This window comes from Brachionichthys hirsutus, chromosome 4 (genome assembly GCF_040956055.1).
Source record: "Brachionichthys hirsutus isolate HB-005 chromosome 4, CSIRO-AGI_Bhir_v1, whole genome shotgun sequence".
NCBI classification, from domain to species: Eukaryota; Metazoa; Chordata; class Actinopteri; order Lophiiformes; family Brachionichthyidae; genus Brachionichthys; species Brachionichthys hirsutus.
The window spans coordinates 6410586-6426499 of record NC_090900.1 but is presented as its reverse complement, the minus strand read 5'-3'; the positions used below and the strand labels follow the sequence as shown (position 1 = coordinate 6426499).

Here is a 15914-nt window from a genome sequence, read left to right as displayed (position 1 = left end):
TGTTGTTTTAGGAGAGATTCTTTTTTTTTTTTTTTTGCTTTATGTCCTTATGTGTGCCTTAAGCCATGGGCCTTCACACGAATTTTGTTCTGTTAGCTAGTTAGCATAATGACAATAAAAACTCTTGAATCTTGAATGAAGATGCTGAGGTTCTCCTTGGGAGTGACCAGGCTGGGTAGGAATAGAAATGAGACCATAAGAGGGACAGTGAATGTTAGACATTTTGGAGATAAGGTCAGAGAGGCCAGACTTTGATGGTTTGGACATGTCCAGAGGAGAGACAGGGACTACATCGGTAGAAGGATGCTGAGGATGGAACTGCCAGGGAACAGGGCTAGAGGACGACCCAGGAGACGATACATGGACGTAGTGAGGGAGGACATGAGAGTGGCTGGTGTTGGGGAGGACGATGCAAAGGACAGGGTGAAGTGGAGATCGTTGATTTGCTGTGGCGACCTCATGGTGTATGAATCGTCATACACAAAATATGAATAATGAAAGTAGTGTGTTTGGCAATAATTTGCCAAATTTATTTATTTTTCTATCCTAGAGGCTTATAGTTTAACATTTACAAATTTCATTTCTTTCATTTTTTTATTAAAAAAAACATGCAAGATAAAGGTACAACTATTATTCCATGAGAGAGAGAGAGGGAGAAGACACACACATTAGAGATTCCAGCAAAAAGAATAATCTGACTTCTTAGTGTCAAAAATAAAATCATTATAAACATAAGGTCTGTTAAATCATCCAGTTCTGTGTTTTTAGAGTGAACAAGGGGGATTGTTAGTTTGGCGATTAGTACATTACATTCTCAAAATTATTCTATCCAAAACCAACTTCTCTGTAAATGTCACATTATTTCTAAATTCTGAATTACCTCAAATGCAAAACAAATACAACTTAAAGCTGGCTAAAATAAAGGACCAGGAATTAAGTGAAATCAATGAATTACAACATAAATCCATCCAAAAAAATTAAATGTAAGGTTTTAAATCAAAATAATTCTGAACTATTAGCCGACATAGATACAAATGTGACTGAGATGACATCTACAATTTAAACCTAAAAATTCATATCGACTTATTTTTCAACCAAATATACTGTATATTTTACTTCTAAGCCTGTGTAATGCTTTCATTTACAATCATTCCTGGTGAAATGCTGCAGTATATACATTCATAAACAGCTTTAAAGCTGCAGAGGTTAAACATGACAGTGTCATTTGGGTTATTCACTGTTTTATCATGATTTTTGTTTGATGGCTGGAGCATGGTCAAAGTGCTCTGGCATTGATTATATAACAATAGCAAATTCCAGTTTAGACAGAAACGTAGATGACATAAATCATTCATTCCCTTAAATCTGTTCACCAAAACATTTAAAATAAAGCCCTTCATTACTGTACAGTTTGCAAATAGGAAGTCAGCTTACAAAAACAAAGATGATCTGGTCATTAAGTGTTTGTGCATCATATCCTATGTTATATGTTTCAAGTATAAAAATAAAATAAAAACAACTAAGCCAACTTTAGAGCCAGAAAAAAACCTTATCGAAAGAATAGCCCGAAATTTGCCGTGTCGTTTATACTCGCAGCAACACTGCCCTCTAATGGAAAAGATAAGTCATCACAGTTCTGACTGACATGGCATAGTAGCCGTATGAGGCTATGGAGCATGACATTAGGTGGAAGCTACCTTTAGGAACCAACAACCAACAAAACATTAGAAACACAATGGAACATTGACTATTTCCTGCAGTCAGTGTGTCAGGAGAGCCTGCATCTCTCACCACACTTAGAGGAGCTCATCTTGGCTGAAACATTTTCTAGCTGTAAGTCATTTAAATTTGAACCCTCAAATCTTTGGAGAGGAAGTCTTCCAAATTAAGAATAACCCAGTTCAGATACAGTTCTCTGCAGTGCAATGGTTTTCCTCAAACTTATTGCTATTGCCTTTCAAACTTCGCAAAACCTTCGCGTCTACATTTTGGTGTCCCCGTCAGGAGGCTTCTGGTTCTCATAATCATTCTCCTGGGAGACGGCCTGGTATGGCTTCTTGTCTGTAACCTCCACCACAGTAGTGCCGACATCTGAGTCCTTTTTCTGTAGCTCATGTTGAGACAGGTGTTCGACGATACCTGCTCCAATGGAGTCTCCAAGGACATTGGTGACAGTGCGCAATCGGTCCCTGAGGAGACACAGAATGGGTGAGGACAGAAAGTAGGCGATGGCAAGAGAAGACAAGACGAAATGAGAAAAAGGAGGAAATACACGCAAACTACACAGCAGAAGGCTAAGCAAAGGAAGAAAACAGTGAAAGTACCGAAAGAGAAAGATCCCAGAACAAAACAATAAAAACCAACAAAATAGAAATAAAACAATTCAATGAATAAAGTCAAAACAAGTAGCCAAACAACATGAAATAATAAACAATTCCATTTAAGACATTGCTGAGTAAATCCATGGAGCATCTGTAAACTTGAGTACATAAAAACAACATTAGAAAATTGAAGGCATTGTTTAGGCACTGCAAATGGTGTCCAAAGCATGTGAAGCACTGCTTGTGGATTAAAGGAAGGAAGGAGGACATTGCACAGGGATCGGCTTTAAATGAAAACCAGATGACTGAGAGACACGGAATGTGCAGGAAGTCCATCCGGAAGCATCCCGTTACAGTGCATTAGCTGGAAATTGATTTAATTCCTCTTGAATCCCTTCTTTCCTTCAAAAGAAACTTGCTCCTGTTTATTTATTTTTTTACTATTATTAATTTTCAGACTTTATGAATAGCTTTCTAAGATACCAAAACTCACAGAAACCAATCAACTGCAACGATGAGTGAGACGTCGTCAGTGGGTAGTCCTACAGATGTCAGCACGATGATCATGGTGACGAGTCCGGCTTGAGGGATCCCTGCTGCGCCGATGCTAGCTGCCGTGGCTGTGATACTGAAGGGAAGACGAAGAACACGAATGGTGGGTTTAACTTATTAAAGGCGTCAAGATGAGCTGCTTTGTTCATGAGTACTTCTTGCCGTTATGACAGACAAATGTAAAGGAAATATTGAGGTTCACAACTGATTTGACTCTCAGAAAAGTTCATGGATAATGATTGAAAGAAGTTCATTTCACTTTAAATTTAACAGCAAAAAAAAAAGACATTACTGAATGATTGTCACTGAAAATGTTTAAAAAATCAAACGTTATTATTCAGGTGCACAGTATTATGGCATGCCGTTCAGGAACTTATTATATATATATATCAAAAGTGCTGGAATATATGGACCGAACTATGAAAAGTCTGAGAATATGGACCGAAGTCTGAGAATATGGACCGAAGTCTGAGAATATGGACCGAAGTCTGAGAATATGGACCGAAGTCTGGAATATATATATGAAAAGTCTGAGAATATGGACCGAACTCTGGAATATATATTTTGATATATATATATATTCGGATATTTTCATATATATATTCAGACATTTTCATATATATATTCAGACATTTTCATATATATATTCTGACTTTTTCATATATATATTCAGACATTTTCATATATATATTCAGACATTTTCATATATATATTCAGACTTTTTTCGGTGCACGGGAATATATATATGAAAATGTCTGAATATATATATGAAAATGTCTGAATATATATATGAAAAAGTCAGAATATATATATGAAAATGTCTGAATATATATATGAAAATGTCTGAATATATATATGAAAATATATATTCCAGAGTTCGGTCCATATTCTCAGACTTCGGTCCATATTCTCAGACTTCGGTCCATATTCTCAGACTTCGGTCCATATTCTCAGACTTCGGTCCATATTCTCAGACTTTTCATATATATATTCCAGAGTTCGGTCCATATTCTCAGACTTTTCATAGTTCGGTCCATATATTCCAGCACTTTTGATATATATATATAATAAGTTCCTGAACGGCATGCCATACAGTATATACATCCTATATATATATCCTTTACCTGATGGTGACAATTTGCCCAAAGTTGAGTTCATAATTGTTGACCTGGGCGATAAAAATGGCCGCCAAGGCTTCATACAGAGCTGTCCCATCCATGTTTATGGTGGCGCCAACAGGGAGAACGAAACGGGTCACGCGTTTGTCCACCTTGTTGTTTTCCTCCAAGCATTTAAAAGTAATAGGCAACGTGGCAGAGCTAACAGAGGGACAGGGAGGATGACAAGAACAAGAGAGAAAGGAACACTATGAAACAGAAAAGCTATAATCTCCTGTGAATGACCATTACCCTGAACCGTCCTATCAGTCTGTATCAATCACATACCTGGAGGATGTCCCCAGGGCGGTGATAAGTGCTTGCAACAGTCCAGCAATGAAAACAAAGGGGTTCTTTCTGGTGACGATGAAGTACAGCATTGGCAAAACAACAATAGCATGGACCAGCAAGCCTAGAGTGACTGTCACGGTGTACATTCCCAGCTGGCTGCCCATGGTCGAAATATCATCCATCTCCACGATCTTTCCAGCACACAGGAAGAGGATACCGATCGGGGCATACCTGAGGATCAATGAATGCCAAAATGAATGAACTCCATCCATCCGCCATCCATCAACGCATCCTCCTGCTACTTACCACATGATTATGGCAACCAGCCTCATAATGGCTTCGTTGAGACAGTCAAAGAAGTCCTTGAGTGCTCGTCCCTGCTCCCTCATGCTGCCGATGATCAAACCAAAGCAGATGGCAAACACCACTAAGCCCAGCGCATTGAGTCCATTCACCGACCCCGGCACTGAAATCATTTCCTCCTGGCTGATCTCATGGCTCTCATTGGCTGCAAATATTGTTTCGTTCACTGTCACATGAGTCACTTTCTTGATGTAGTGTGTCTTGTACTGAAGTTTAATTGGGGGTAAAAAAAAAAAAAGATGGTAAATTAAATAGTGATTGAAGACAGGGGCAATAACATGATATAGATAATTACTTTAAGAAAAACATGTAATTTTGTATTTCACTGGAGAATCTTGCATATATTTTGCCGGTTGTATTATAAGCAAGATCTAAATGTGTACATTTCAATTCTTAAAATAAAATAACCATCAAATGAGCACAGGGCTATTCAGAATTCAGTTATCTCTTTGTGTTGTAAAGCTTTACCACCTGCTGCCCACAATGTCACAATTTCAAAATCAGTACCGCTGGCTTTCTAAAACTCATTGGACCATGAAAGCGGTACGAGGAACTCGGTTTTTAAGTTTAAAGGATAATCTTGAACAAGATTTAGATTTAACTGCTGATAGTTTGATATTTCTGTCAGCATTTAAGTCCATATGTATGTTAAAGTATTGAGAGGGGGAAAAAGGCATGTATTAACTGTGCACTCAGGTCCAGATGAGATGTGGTGAGAGAAGTAAGCGGTAAAACACGATGTAACAGGAGGTCATAGGAAAAGGGAGAATAGTGCGAGTTACCTGCTTGGTGCAAGCTTCCACAAGATTCGGAGGAAACATGTTCCTGGAAAATAATGAAATATGTGTTTTTGTCATGAAATTATCCTAAATTATAGATGCTCATTCCAAAAGAACAGAAAAAAATCCTCCCTAAAAAAACTCAATCTGACAGTATTTAAAGGGGCAGTAAATTATAAGTTATTATTTATATTTGCTATTTAATTTTAAAGTGTTTTTGGTGATTTGTTGCGGTTTAATGTTTGTGTGGGTACCTAATGAGGTCCAGGAAGGCGTCAGCGGGGCTGACCTGCTCTACTTTCTGCACCTTGGTGAACTCATCCTTCGATCCTTTTCCAGGGTGAATAATGAGCACCATGATGATGCCAATGATTACAGCAATGATGGTGGTGACTGTGTAGTAGGCCACTGCCCTCATACCCATTTTCCCAGAAGCTCTGCTGTCCAGGGAGGCTATACCTGAAGAGAATATACGTCAAGTACATGAATGTATATTTGCATTACACATCTTATTTGTTATTAGTATTTATTCCCCAGGATCTGCACTCTTGTCCATGCTGCGAGGCTGCATTGTTTTTAATGTTGATGGAGTTGCAAATAGTTCCTGTAGAGGGAGCAGCAGTGCTACAGACAGCCACTCGGATCTGAGTATTTGAGTACTAATGCATTTATTCTTCGTAAAACAGCCAATATTTAATGTGTTCTCTAATTACAAGCAAAACAAGTTTTTGAAAATCAGTTATTTAATATATATATATATATTCTGCAACATCAAAAAAGAAAACTTTTATATTTCTGATATGGTCAAATAATCTAAAGTTTATTTATTTACTTCTGCTTTACTGGTCACAGGAGTTGCTGGAGCCAATCCCAGCTTGCTATGGGCGAGAGGCAAAGACAGGACAACCATTCACGGAGGTTTTTGAAGGTGGGAGGAAACCGGAGAAAACCCAGCCGGTGAGAACATACAAACTCCGCACAGTTAGGATCCGAACCCAGTACCTTCTTGCTGCGAGGCGACAGCGCTAACCACTCCGCCATCTATTAGAGGAAATGTGTTGGGCTGGGGAAATGCACCATAGTGATAGTAGACAGTCATCTCGCTTACCTGCCCAAGTATCTCTGACCAGAATATGTCAAAATGTTTTGCATATGTAGAAATGTATCACTGCTGCTTGTCCTGGTAAAGAATTACAGGAAACGTGTTATGGTGCTTTTGAAAACTGAAATGTAGAGTTATTTTGTAGGCCTAGTGTTGTGCCCAATAATGATTACAGCTTTGAACACTGATAAACAACTGCTTGAGTTTGGCTTCGAAACTCAAAGCCAAACTGTCCTCCACAGTTTAAAGCAGTCGTGCTGCCTTCAAAGGCACGGCAGCGGTGTACTTCCAAGTGGCATTACACACACTGCGTACACCAATGTGTGTGTGTCTTTACGTGTAGGAGCACTAACCCTGCTTCTGCCTTTTCTATTCCTCTTGTCTCAACACACCCAGGCTTTTATTTGATTCTTTTGATCCTCATCCTCCCCTCCTCACCCTTATTCTCATGTGGCAAATTCTCCCCCTCCCTCTACCAGCCCTCCATCACCGCTTCTTGTTTCAGGGTGCCCCTAATACTGCACCTCCACCCCTCCTTTCCTTCCCTTAATCTTTTTCTTGCAGGCTGATCTTATTGCAGCAATCCTCTTTCACTGTTGGTCTCGACATTCTCCGATTGTCCTCCTATTCCTTTTTTTTTTGACGGTCCTGGGAAAACGTGTTGACTTAGGCAGCCCTACATGCACACAATTATCCCCAACCTGTTGTCTAGGCAACAACAGACTCCGCCTCACCAATTCCATCCTTTCAAAAGAATGAAAGAACCAAGATTGAAGGAGAGCAAGGAGAATGGCTTTCTTTCTTGGATAGGGAATGTTTATCAAACACAAAAGTTGGCCTTCTCTCGGGAGAGAAATGGGCGTTGAAGTGCAAGACATGTCAACGCTACAGGTCTGCCCCGGGGCAATTAATGTCCACTGATGTGAAGGAAAGTTTGACTCCCCAGTCCTAGAAACCATTGAGGACTTGATTCAGAAATGCTCTCCACACGTCATTCTGAAAGGATTTTACAGATTAAAAGGATACAGGATTTTTCATTAAAAATACCCCCCACTGACTCCAACTAACCCTTAACTTCCTATGATGGTGCTGCATCAACCGTCCACAACCTCAAACATGACTCAAGACCAGACAATTTCACAACCCATGTAAAACTGACTTTCAGTTTGTTTCGCAATTCAGAGGCAAGACCCCTCTGAGTAGGATGGCCCATTTTATGTTCATGGAAAGACATAATTCATCCTTTGGGAATGCGTCAATCAATTATAACAGATGCCCCAGTCATTGCAATGAAGAGCACAGTGGGGTGTGACTCCAAGCCCAGGGTTAATAAGGCGTAAACATGAGTGGAGTGGAGACGGTAGTGCCAGAAAGAGCAAGAGAGGGCCTCTGTTACTCGATGTGGACAACTTGGAGCCAACTGTGAACGCGACATAACATGGTAAGAGGTTGGAAACACCGACCCCCTGCTTCGTAACCATGCCCTCTTACTATTACAGTTACGCGTCATGTAACCTTAGCTGTGTTAGCAAAAATAAATGTTAAAAAATGTACCTGAATCTGCGAAGGTGGTCAGATTGCAGTCTGATCCCTGCAGTCAGGTATTGCAATTTCAAACCACACCTGTAGCAAATGTATTTTTAAAATCTTTCCTGGTCAAAATTCCAGTAATTCACATATTCATTCATTTCCTTCCGGTTTTCCGCTTTGCGGGTCACGATTCACCTAAACTGCATGTTGGGCGGGGGGGGGGGGGAATGGAGAACCCAGAGAAATCCGACACAAACACTGCAAGAACATAAAAACTCTGCGCAGATAGGATTCGAACCTGCTACCTTCTTGTTGTGTGGTGAGAGGAGAGTGCTAAAAATGTAATCATGCCAACAGAAAAACGAATACCAGCAAGAAAATAACCTTAGTTACGTAATAACGACAGAAAATAGTTTGTATAAAGATGGGAAAACAAATAGTTGTGGCTTATTTCTGTAATAATAATAATTAGAACCGTTTATAACTTTTAATTTTAATTTTTGTTGCAATTTTGTTATTCCCTGTTGCAGCACAAAGCAGGTTATTATCAGACAATGGGTCTCGTCTCTGTCATCTCTTCTGCCACAGCCTGGCGTCCTGCCTATCCAATCATGGAGTTCTCAGCACGACCCGCCTATCAGCGTTCCATGAACGTCTCAGTGAGTGAATGACTCGCAGGTCAGGAAAAAATATCCCATTAGTAAATACTAAACTCACCAATTACCCGAGTAGAAATAAACGTTAAAAAACAAAAAAACTGAGCAACATAGGTTTGTGTGTCTTTTCCGAAATAGGCCGAAAGTCAAAGAAATGATCAACTAATTTACTCTCACATTTATAAAGCACTGCACAGTTTGTCCTGTTTTGTTCAAGTTGCAAAAAAAAAAAACAACTGTGGTGCCTAAAGTTTGTTACAACACAAGCCAAACATGTGACTGTCTCGCCTATGAGGTCACTCTAAAAAAAACTGACCGAGAGAAAACCAACAAATGGCATCAGCTGAACAAACAGATAGTTTACTCTTCCACCCAGCAAGAGGTGAATGGAGAAAAAATAAAATAAATAATAACTCACAGCCCTCAAGAGAGAAAGAACATGCTACCTTTAAGTCCCTCATGCCTTTCTGAATAACGGTACTTAAGTATTAGAGGGACGAACAGGAGGAGGCGTGTGGGTCCACAGCACAAATATGAACGCAGCTGTGAAACTGTGATGAGCACTCATGCAGACATGTTGCATATGTGCAGGTATAGAAAATGATAGTTAAAAGACAAATAAAAATAGGAGAATGAGTAAAGTATGTGACTAAATTGTCTGGTATAAATTTAGAAAAAAAAAATTGTGGGTACATCGCCTCTTTCCCAAGGTCAGTTGGGATCAACCCAGAACCCACCCCTGGACCCGATGCAGGATAAGTAGTACAGAAAAGCAAATGTTAAAAAAAATACATTCCCTCAGATCCATATGGACAAAAAATATGCTTGTCAGTGACTGAAAAGAAAAGACGTTGCAAAACATGAAGAAAATACTGTATAAAAGAATGGAAAAAGTAAGAGGTGAGGTGGCAAATGGCGTGAAGGAAAGTCATTTGCAGCCATTCGGTGTCCTGATGGTCCCAGAAACGTGTTCAAACCTGTGATGACACTGGAGATCAGAAGGGGCATCACGAGCATCTGAAGCATTCTCATCAGCAGCTCTCCGGGGAAAGAGAAGAACTTTATATTTCGGTCAGACATCTTATAAGGCCGCAGGGCAAAACCCAGGAAAATTCCTGCAGCCATGACACAGGAAGGAAGAAGACGTCAGAACAATGTTAGAGTATTTGGATGAGATTGTCGGGCCATGTCCAAAAACGTGGATATTTTTCTACGGTTTGGCCGATCATCCACGCGAAAACGCAGATTTCTGTCACTAAAAACGATGTTTTTTGAAAACTCCGGCCAAAGTGAAGATTTTGTTTTGTGACGCGTCTGCGTGTGGACGCCGGTCAACGGAGTTTTACGTTTTGAAACGTCTTTTACTGGCCAGCAGTAAAAAGAACTCTTTATTGACTTCTAACGGACAAGAAGAGGTGGAAGTGATAACGTCACTCCGCGTCAAAAACTGCTGAGTGATGTATCGAGTTCAGAAACATTCAGAAACAGCATGGATGCCTTCAAAACGTTTTGACTTTACCTGTTGACTTTACTTGTTGATTTTACTTGTTGACTTTACATTCTAAAACTACGTTTAGGAGCAATTCTGCCTCTCCTTGTCGGTTCACGCAAACGAGCCTGGCGCCATGTTTCATGTTTTGCGAACCGGACGGACGAGCGACGGAGCATTCTGATTGGATAGGATTTGGCGAACTACGCCGCCGATTGGTTCGGCATGTTTAAGTAATGTTTTTAACAACGCGCTTACGTGTGGATGGAGTTTTATTAGAAAAGATATTAAGTAAAAAATAAATAAATGTCTATTTGCTCATTGTTTAACAGAAGTAGGAAAGGAGCGCTTTCTACTTGCAGCAGCAACAGAGTTCTAACTGGCTCCTGCTGTACTTGTTTTTTCCTCGAATACACGCGCATTTGTCTTATTTTTTTCTGACACCAGTTCAATCTATTCTGTCAACAAGATGATTTCCCCTGCAACACTATCAGTCCACAGGAGGTTGCCCCCCCCACACCCTGAGGCGGCCCCAAAAGTAACAATCAGTTCAAGGCATTTGGTGTCATTTGCTCGGCTCCGACAGAAAGATTCAACGCTTAATAGCAATAAGCCAAGGGTCAGACAGCGAACAGTCCGCTAAGTTCATCTGTGTGCAGTGTGTGGATTATTACCCACGCAGTGTCTTTAAAGTATGAAAGAAAGTTCGTCGACATACCTATAATGACAGCAGCAACAGTAAAGATCACAAAGGCATTTCTCATGAAGAATCTTTTCACGTCATCCTTCGAGATGTTCTGAACCCTCTTCTTGGCCTGCAGTGATCGGGACTGGAGCCTGGCTCTGATCTGGCTGATGCCTCTCTGGGTTCTCGGAGGGTTCTCCCCATTTCGCTGAGCCATTTTCGATAACTTCCGATCTGTTGTAAATGTAAACCGGTTCTTTGTTCAGCAAGCTAACAAGGGTTTATAACAAAATACATATGCCAGATGTAAAGTGGATTAAATAATAATCTTATTGTAATGTCCGTGACACTCATATACACACACATATACATATACATCTATATGTATGTGTGTTGCATGGACTTGCCAAAAACACATAAGAAAAGCAAATGGTCGGAAACATGAACTCATGTTGCAGCTCAGATGGAAGGCCCCCAGACTTCCTCTGACCCTCCTAACCATAACACACGTGTACAGTTTGAGACGCATGGTCACACACACACACACACGCATACGCACACACAGTAAAAGTCTGATTTAAAAACAAAGCAAAAAAAGAGTTGTTTCTGTACCTTTTAGTTTTGACCAATAACCTCCTTTGGAGTAATGTTTCAGTTTTTTTGGGGGGGGAAACTTCTTGCTCCGCGGTCGATCTATGAGAGAGGAATAGAGGAGCTCTTTGGCTGTGAGAGGAGCCGATAAATGAAGAGAGAGGGGAAAGAAGTGAGGGGAGGAGGAAGGAAAGGAGGGTGCAGTGGTATGAATGAGGGGAATAAGCGGGCCAATGAGAGAATGGGGGCGGTGCCATAGAGGGAGAACAACTGGCGTTTGTCAGCCACACTGAGAGTGCGTTTAGGGATGTGGAGCAGGAACTAAAAAAGTGAAGCCATTTAGAGAGGGGTGGTGCTTCTCAGACAGAGGGCAGCTTGAGGAATAATGACATCTGCAAACAGGAGAGAAAAGGGAAAGAAGCTTCTTGTTTCCTTCATTACCTGCTGCCCTTCATTCAAGTTGGCTTTTCACGCGTGATAAGTTCAGCACGGTTTGAGAATCATGCGGCTCGAGATAAGGAGAAGTTGTCCGTCACTCAGAAGATATGGAAGTAGATCTGCTGTTGTCTGATATATTTGTGTATGGTGGTAGCTCTCCAGCAGACAAACTCATCAAGTTGATCTCAGTTCATCCATTTGGCTGCCCTCAGCACATTAGACATTTATAAGAAATAAAGCCAAAAGGCCATCGTTCTTTAGCAAAAACTTCTTTGGTGAAACAAACATTGTGAGGTAATATTTACCCAGTGCCAGTGGGGCAACTGGTGCTCGACCTTTGGCCTTGAAGAGAAACAATGTAAATAGTCTTGGAGGTTTTTATTGACCAGATGTCATAACATCTACCTAAGAAACACAGTAGCTAGAAACTACCATAGCGGAGGTTGGAGTTTAATCTGGAAATAAAGAATCAGGAATTCAGAAGTTGCCACGTGTGTGTGTGTGTGTGTGCACGTGTAAAAAGTTCAGGGGAGTATAAGACAGAGGCAAGTGCTGATGGTTCTCTGACTGACTCATACCATGGGAATCCATGTTTGGCAGAGATGCATTCTATTTCCACTATCAGTCCCCCCCCCACCTTTGTATAATTATATAACTTCTAACTCATAGTCTGTGTAGGTTCTAAATCATCCAGGTCCAGGCAAATCACGAAAAGGAAAAATTAGTCGGAAGGCACCTATAAAATGTTTTATAATTCCTACATCGTTCAACTGATTTGGATGCAAATACCCTTAAATTAAAGGTCAAAGTCTGCACTTCAAGCACAACTTCATTGTTTTATTTCAAGTCCATTGCGGTGTTTCAGAGAGCTGGAATGCTGAAAATTGTGTCAATGTCCAAATATTTATGGACCAGTGACTATTTATAATTTTATATGATCATCATTGTGGATTGTTTACATGGACCCATCGTAGGGTGTAAATTCAATTCAACCAAACTTGGAAAAAGTTCAGTATCTATAATATATATATATATGGCCCTGTAGCATACAGAGCGGGGATAGGGTGAGGGTGCCGCCATGGTTAGCATGGCCAGAGCAGTCGAGAGGGGTCGGTGCCTTGCTCAATGGAAACTCGGAAGAAGAACTGATAAAGCCTCTTGGATGAGAAGTGAAACATCTTAAACGAAACTTGAAAAATCCAGTTGATTCTTTGTTTTTGATCTTCCCGATTGTAATTTGTATGTTTCTGCCATTTTCCTGATAATAATAACACTCCACTGTTTATTTACGCCCAGCAGCTGCATGAGAATGAGAATAAAGAAGTGTCCACTCAGACATGTGATACATTTTTCCTGTTACCAAGAATTTTCTATATCCAGATTATTTCTTAATTTTCTGAAATGTGAAAATTCACGATACAGCTTTTTTCAACATAGTGGAACTAGGTCACATTTATTCTGGATGATGAATCATGATACAAATTGTATTTATTTACTAATTGACATATGGCATATTTCATGAAGGACTTTTAGCCAATAAAACGGTGTTAATTTTGTGAGCGCAGATTATTTTCACTTCATTTAGTTCCATAAATCAAGTTCACCATAGTTTAACCCTGCTTTTGTCCGTGGGCCAGAAATGATCCACGAACATGTTTAAGATAAAATTATCGTTTTTCCACCTTCATATTTGATTAATTTATTTTTTCTTGTCACTGCAGGAAAAGTAAACATCGCATGATTCATATTTCCATGAGAACTCAACATTCAACCTCTTTGTCACAGTAGTAAAACAAATATCACCCTGCAGACAACTAATATGAAGGAACTTCATAAATATGGAGGACAACTGGATTGACCGGAGCCTCCACGGTGCTGCGAATGTTAACAGGTGTTCACAGGCCGAGGCTGCACCTAATCTCTGGAATGAAGAGGCTGTAGGGAAGGTTTTCCATGCCACTAAACCACCAAAAGTCTTATAGCATCTGCTATACCCCTTCAACCCTGGATCTGAAGCAATGGAGGATTAGAAACTTTTATATTTGTATATTAATATTTGCACAACTTTACACATCTGAAGCAATAGTTAAAACATAACATAACCTGCCTTTATAAACATATAGCTCATCTGGAAAGCTTTAAATCAGCAGCAACAATTAGTCACTGCAGTGACCCACATGGCCTCCATCACACAGCTAACCCAACAACTAACTAGAAAGACAATCAGAGATGTCAGACCCTCGCCTCCAATAGACTATTCGATCTTGTGAGACAGTAAACAGGGCTTCCAGATCAGAGGAGCCAAACCTGCTCTAGCTTGCTGCTCCGGAACGTACTACAAGACTCCTTCCTTCTTCTCCTTCTTTACAGCACAGGCACAATTCCAGATGTAAAAATAATTCTAGAATCTGTATCCAGATCTGGATTGACGCCAGATCTGGATACGCGTTGTCGTCAATTCCACCTTTTAGAAATTTCTGACCGAGCCACGGACAGAACCTTGCTTGTGTAAAAATTTCAAGTCGATTGGGTTACTAGTTTTTGAGTTATGCGCGCGGACAGACAAACAAGCAAACAAACAGACAAACAAACCCAATTGCAATACCATCGCCTCCCCTTCGGCGAGGGTAAAAATAGATGAGTAAAAAGTGACAGTAACAGAGTGGCAGTCAAAGACAGACAGGTGGCAGTGGGAGGAGCAGACATCTGAGGCCAGGTGGAAACAATCAAGCAATCAATCACAGTGAAGGGAAAATCGAGAGGGAAGCATAAATTACACGAACGCAGGAAGAGGAAAGCTCAAGATGTCACCCCAGGACTCGACTGCAAAATACAACAAACAAAATCAAACTTTTTTTAAACAATATTATAGTCAGTGCAATATTCTGCAAATCTACAGGTTTCCATTCCCTGAATGCTTCTTTTTTTTTTACAGTAACATCATAGATAATGTTTTTTATTTATTTATTATTATTATGTTTCTCAGGTTTTACTCACACTCACCTCTTTTATTCCTTGCACAATAATCTGTGCGTTCAGAAGACCACAGTGCCTGCAATTCTTCTGTCAGTCTAGTCTCAGTTCTATCGAATAGATTACTGGAGGAATGTGGAACAAAATGGGTTACTGGTTTTTTTCCAATCCATCATTGAACATAGGAGTCGTATGACTTTAATGGTGTCGCTTGATCTTCTTCAAGATATGTAAAAGGAAGGTTTTGTTTGTTGGAAAGTTTAGTGTGTTGTCATTCCCCATAAAATGACATCAATATTTGGAGAGAATTGTTTCAATAGTGCTTATTTTTCCAAGAAACTGTAGAAAAAGAGGTAATTTCCTGTTTTTCCAGATTTTGGATTTGTATAGTTTGTTTTCATCAACATATTCATCTTTTATACACATGTGAGATACACACAGGCCATAATTTGAGTCTCAGTGTAACTGGGTTTGTGTATGTTTAGCTGGCTGAGGCTGCTTTACCAGGCCAGTCGTTTCAGATGGGAGTGGTCCACTCCCAGAAGAGTGTATCCAGGACAGGTATCTTATAACCTGTCCTGCAGTCTACAGTGGCCCCCTGGGGAGACACAGAACTGGGGCCACATTGTCTACCAGTGTCATTGTGCGCAAGGGTTTCCCATGGATCAAATGTTCCAGATTTCAAACCCAGGGGTCTCAGCACACTCGTAACTATTGTTCAATGAGCACGATGGGAGACGAGGCTATTCACTCATTGTTTTACATTTATTTGAATAGGACCACACTGGATGTAGCACACTGGCTCATCATCTGGATATTAAGAATGGGGCCACTGATGGAGGCCGTGGCCTCCGTTTGTCCCTCTTTCTGTCTCCTAGTCTGCAGGTCCTGCTGTTCATGGTGCTGCAGAACCTGGACCTGTCGCCGTCAACGCTGATGTCCCTATCAATAGCATTAATAGTTTTATATAGCACCTCTTTAGTCAGC

General features: G+C 40.4%; 1 protein-coding gene across 1 annotated transcript; it reads right to left on the bottom strand.

The window, feature by feature from the left end:
* Positions 1–504: 504 nt before the first annotated feature.
* Positions 505–11644, bottom strand: LOC137893205 (excitatory amino acid transporter 1-like). The gene is made up of 10 exons (XM_068738654.1): positions 11538–11644; positions 10959–11159; positions 9729–9866; positions 5718–5922; positions 5467–5509; positions 4628–4890; positions 4319–4552; positions 3998–4192; positions 2815–2949; positions 505–2189 (listed from the first exon to the last, which is right to left on the bottom strand). The coding sequence occupies exons 2-10, from the start codon at positions 11140–11142 to the stop codon at positions 1982–1984; spliced, it is 1605 nt and encodes a 534-aa protein (XP_068594755.1). The 5' UTR covers positions 11143–11159; positions 11538–11644; the 3' UTR covers positions 505–1981.
* Positions 11645–15914: the final 4270 nt, after the last annotated feature.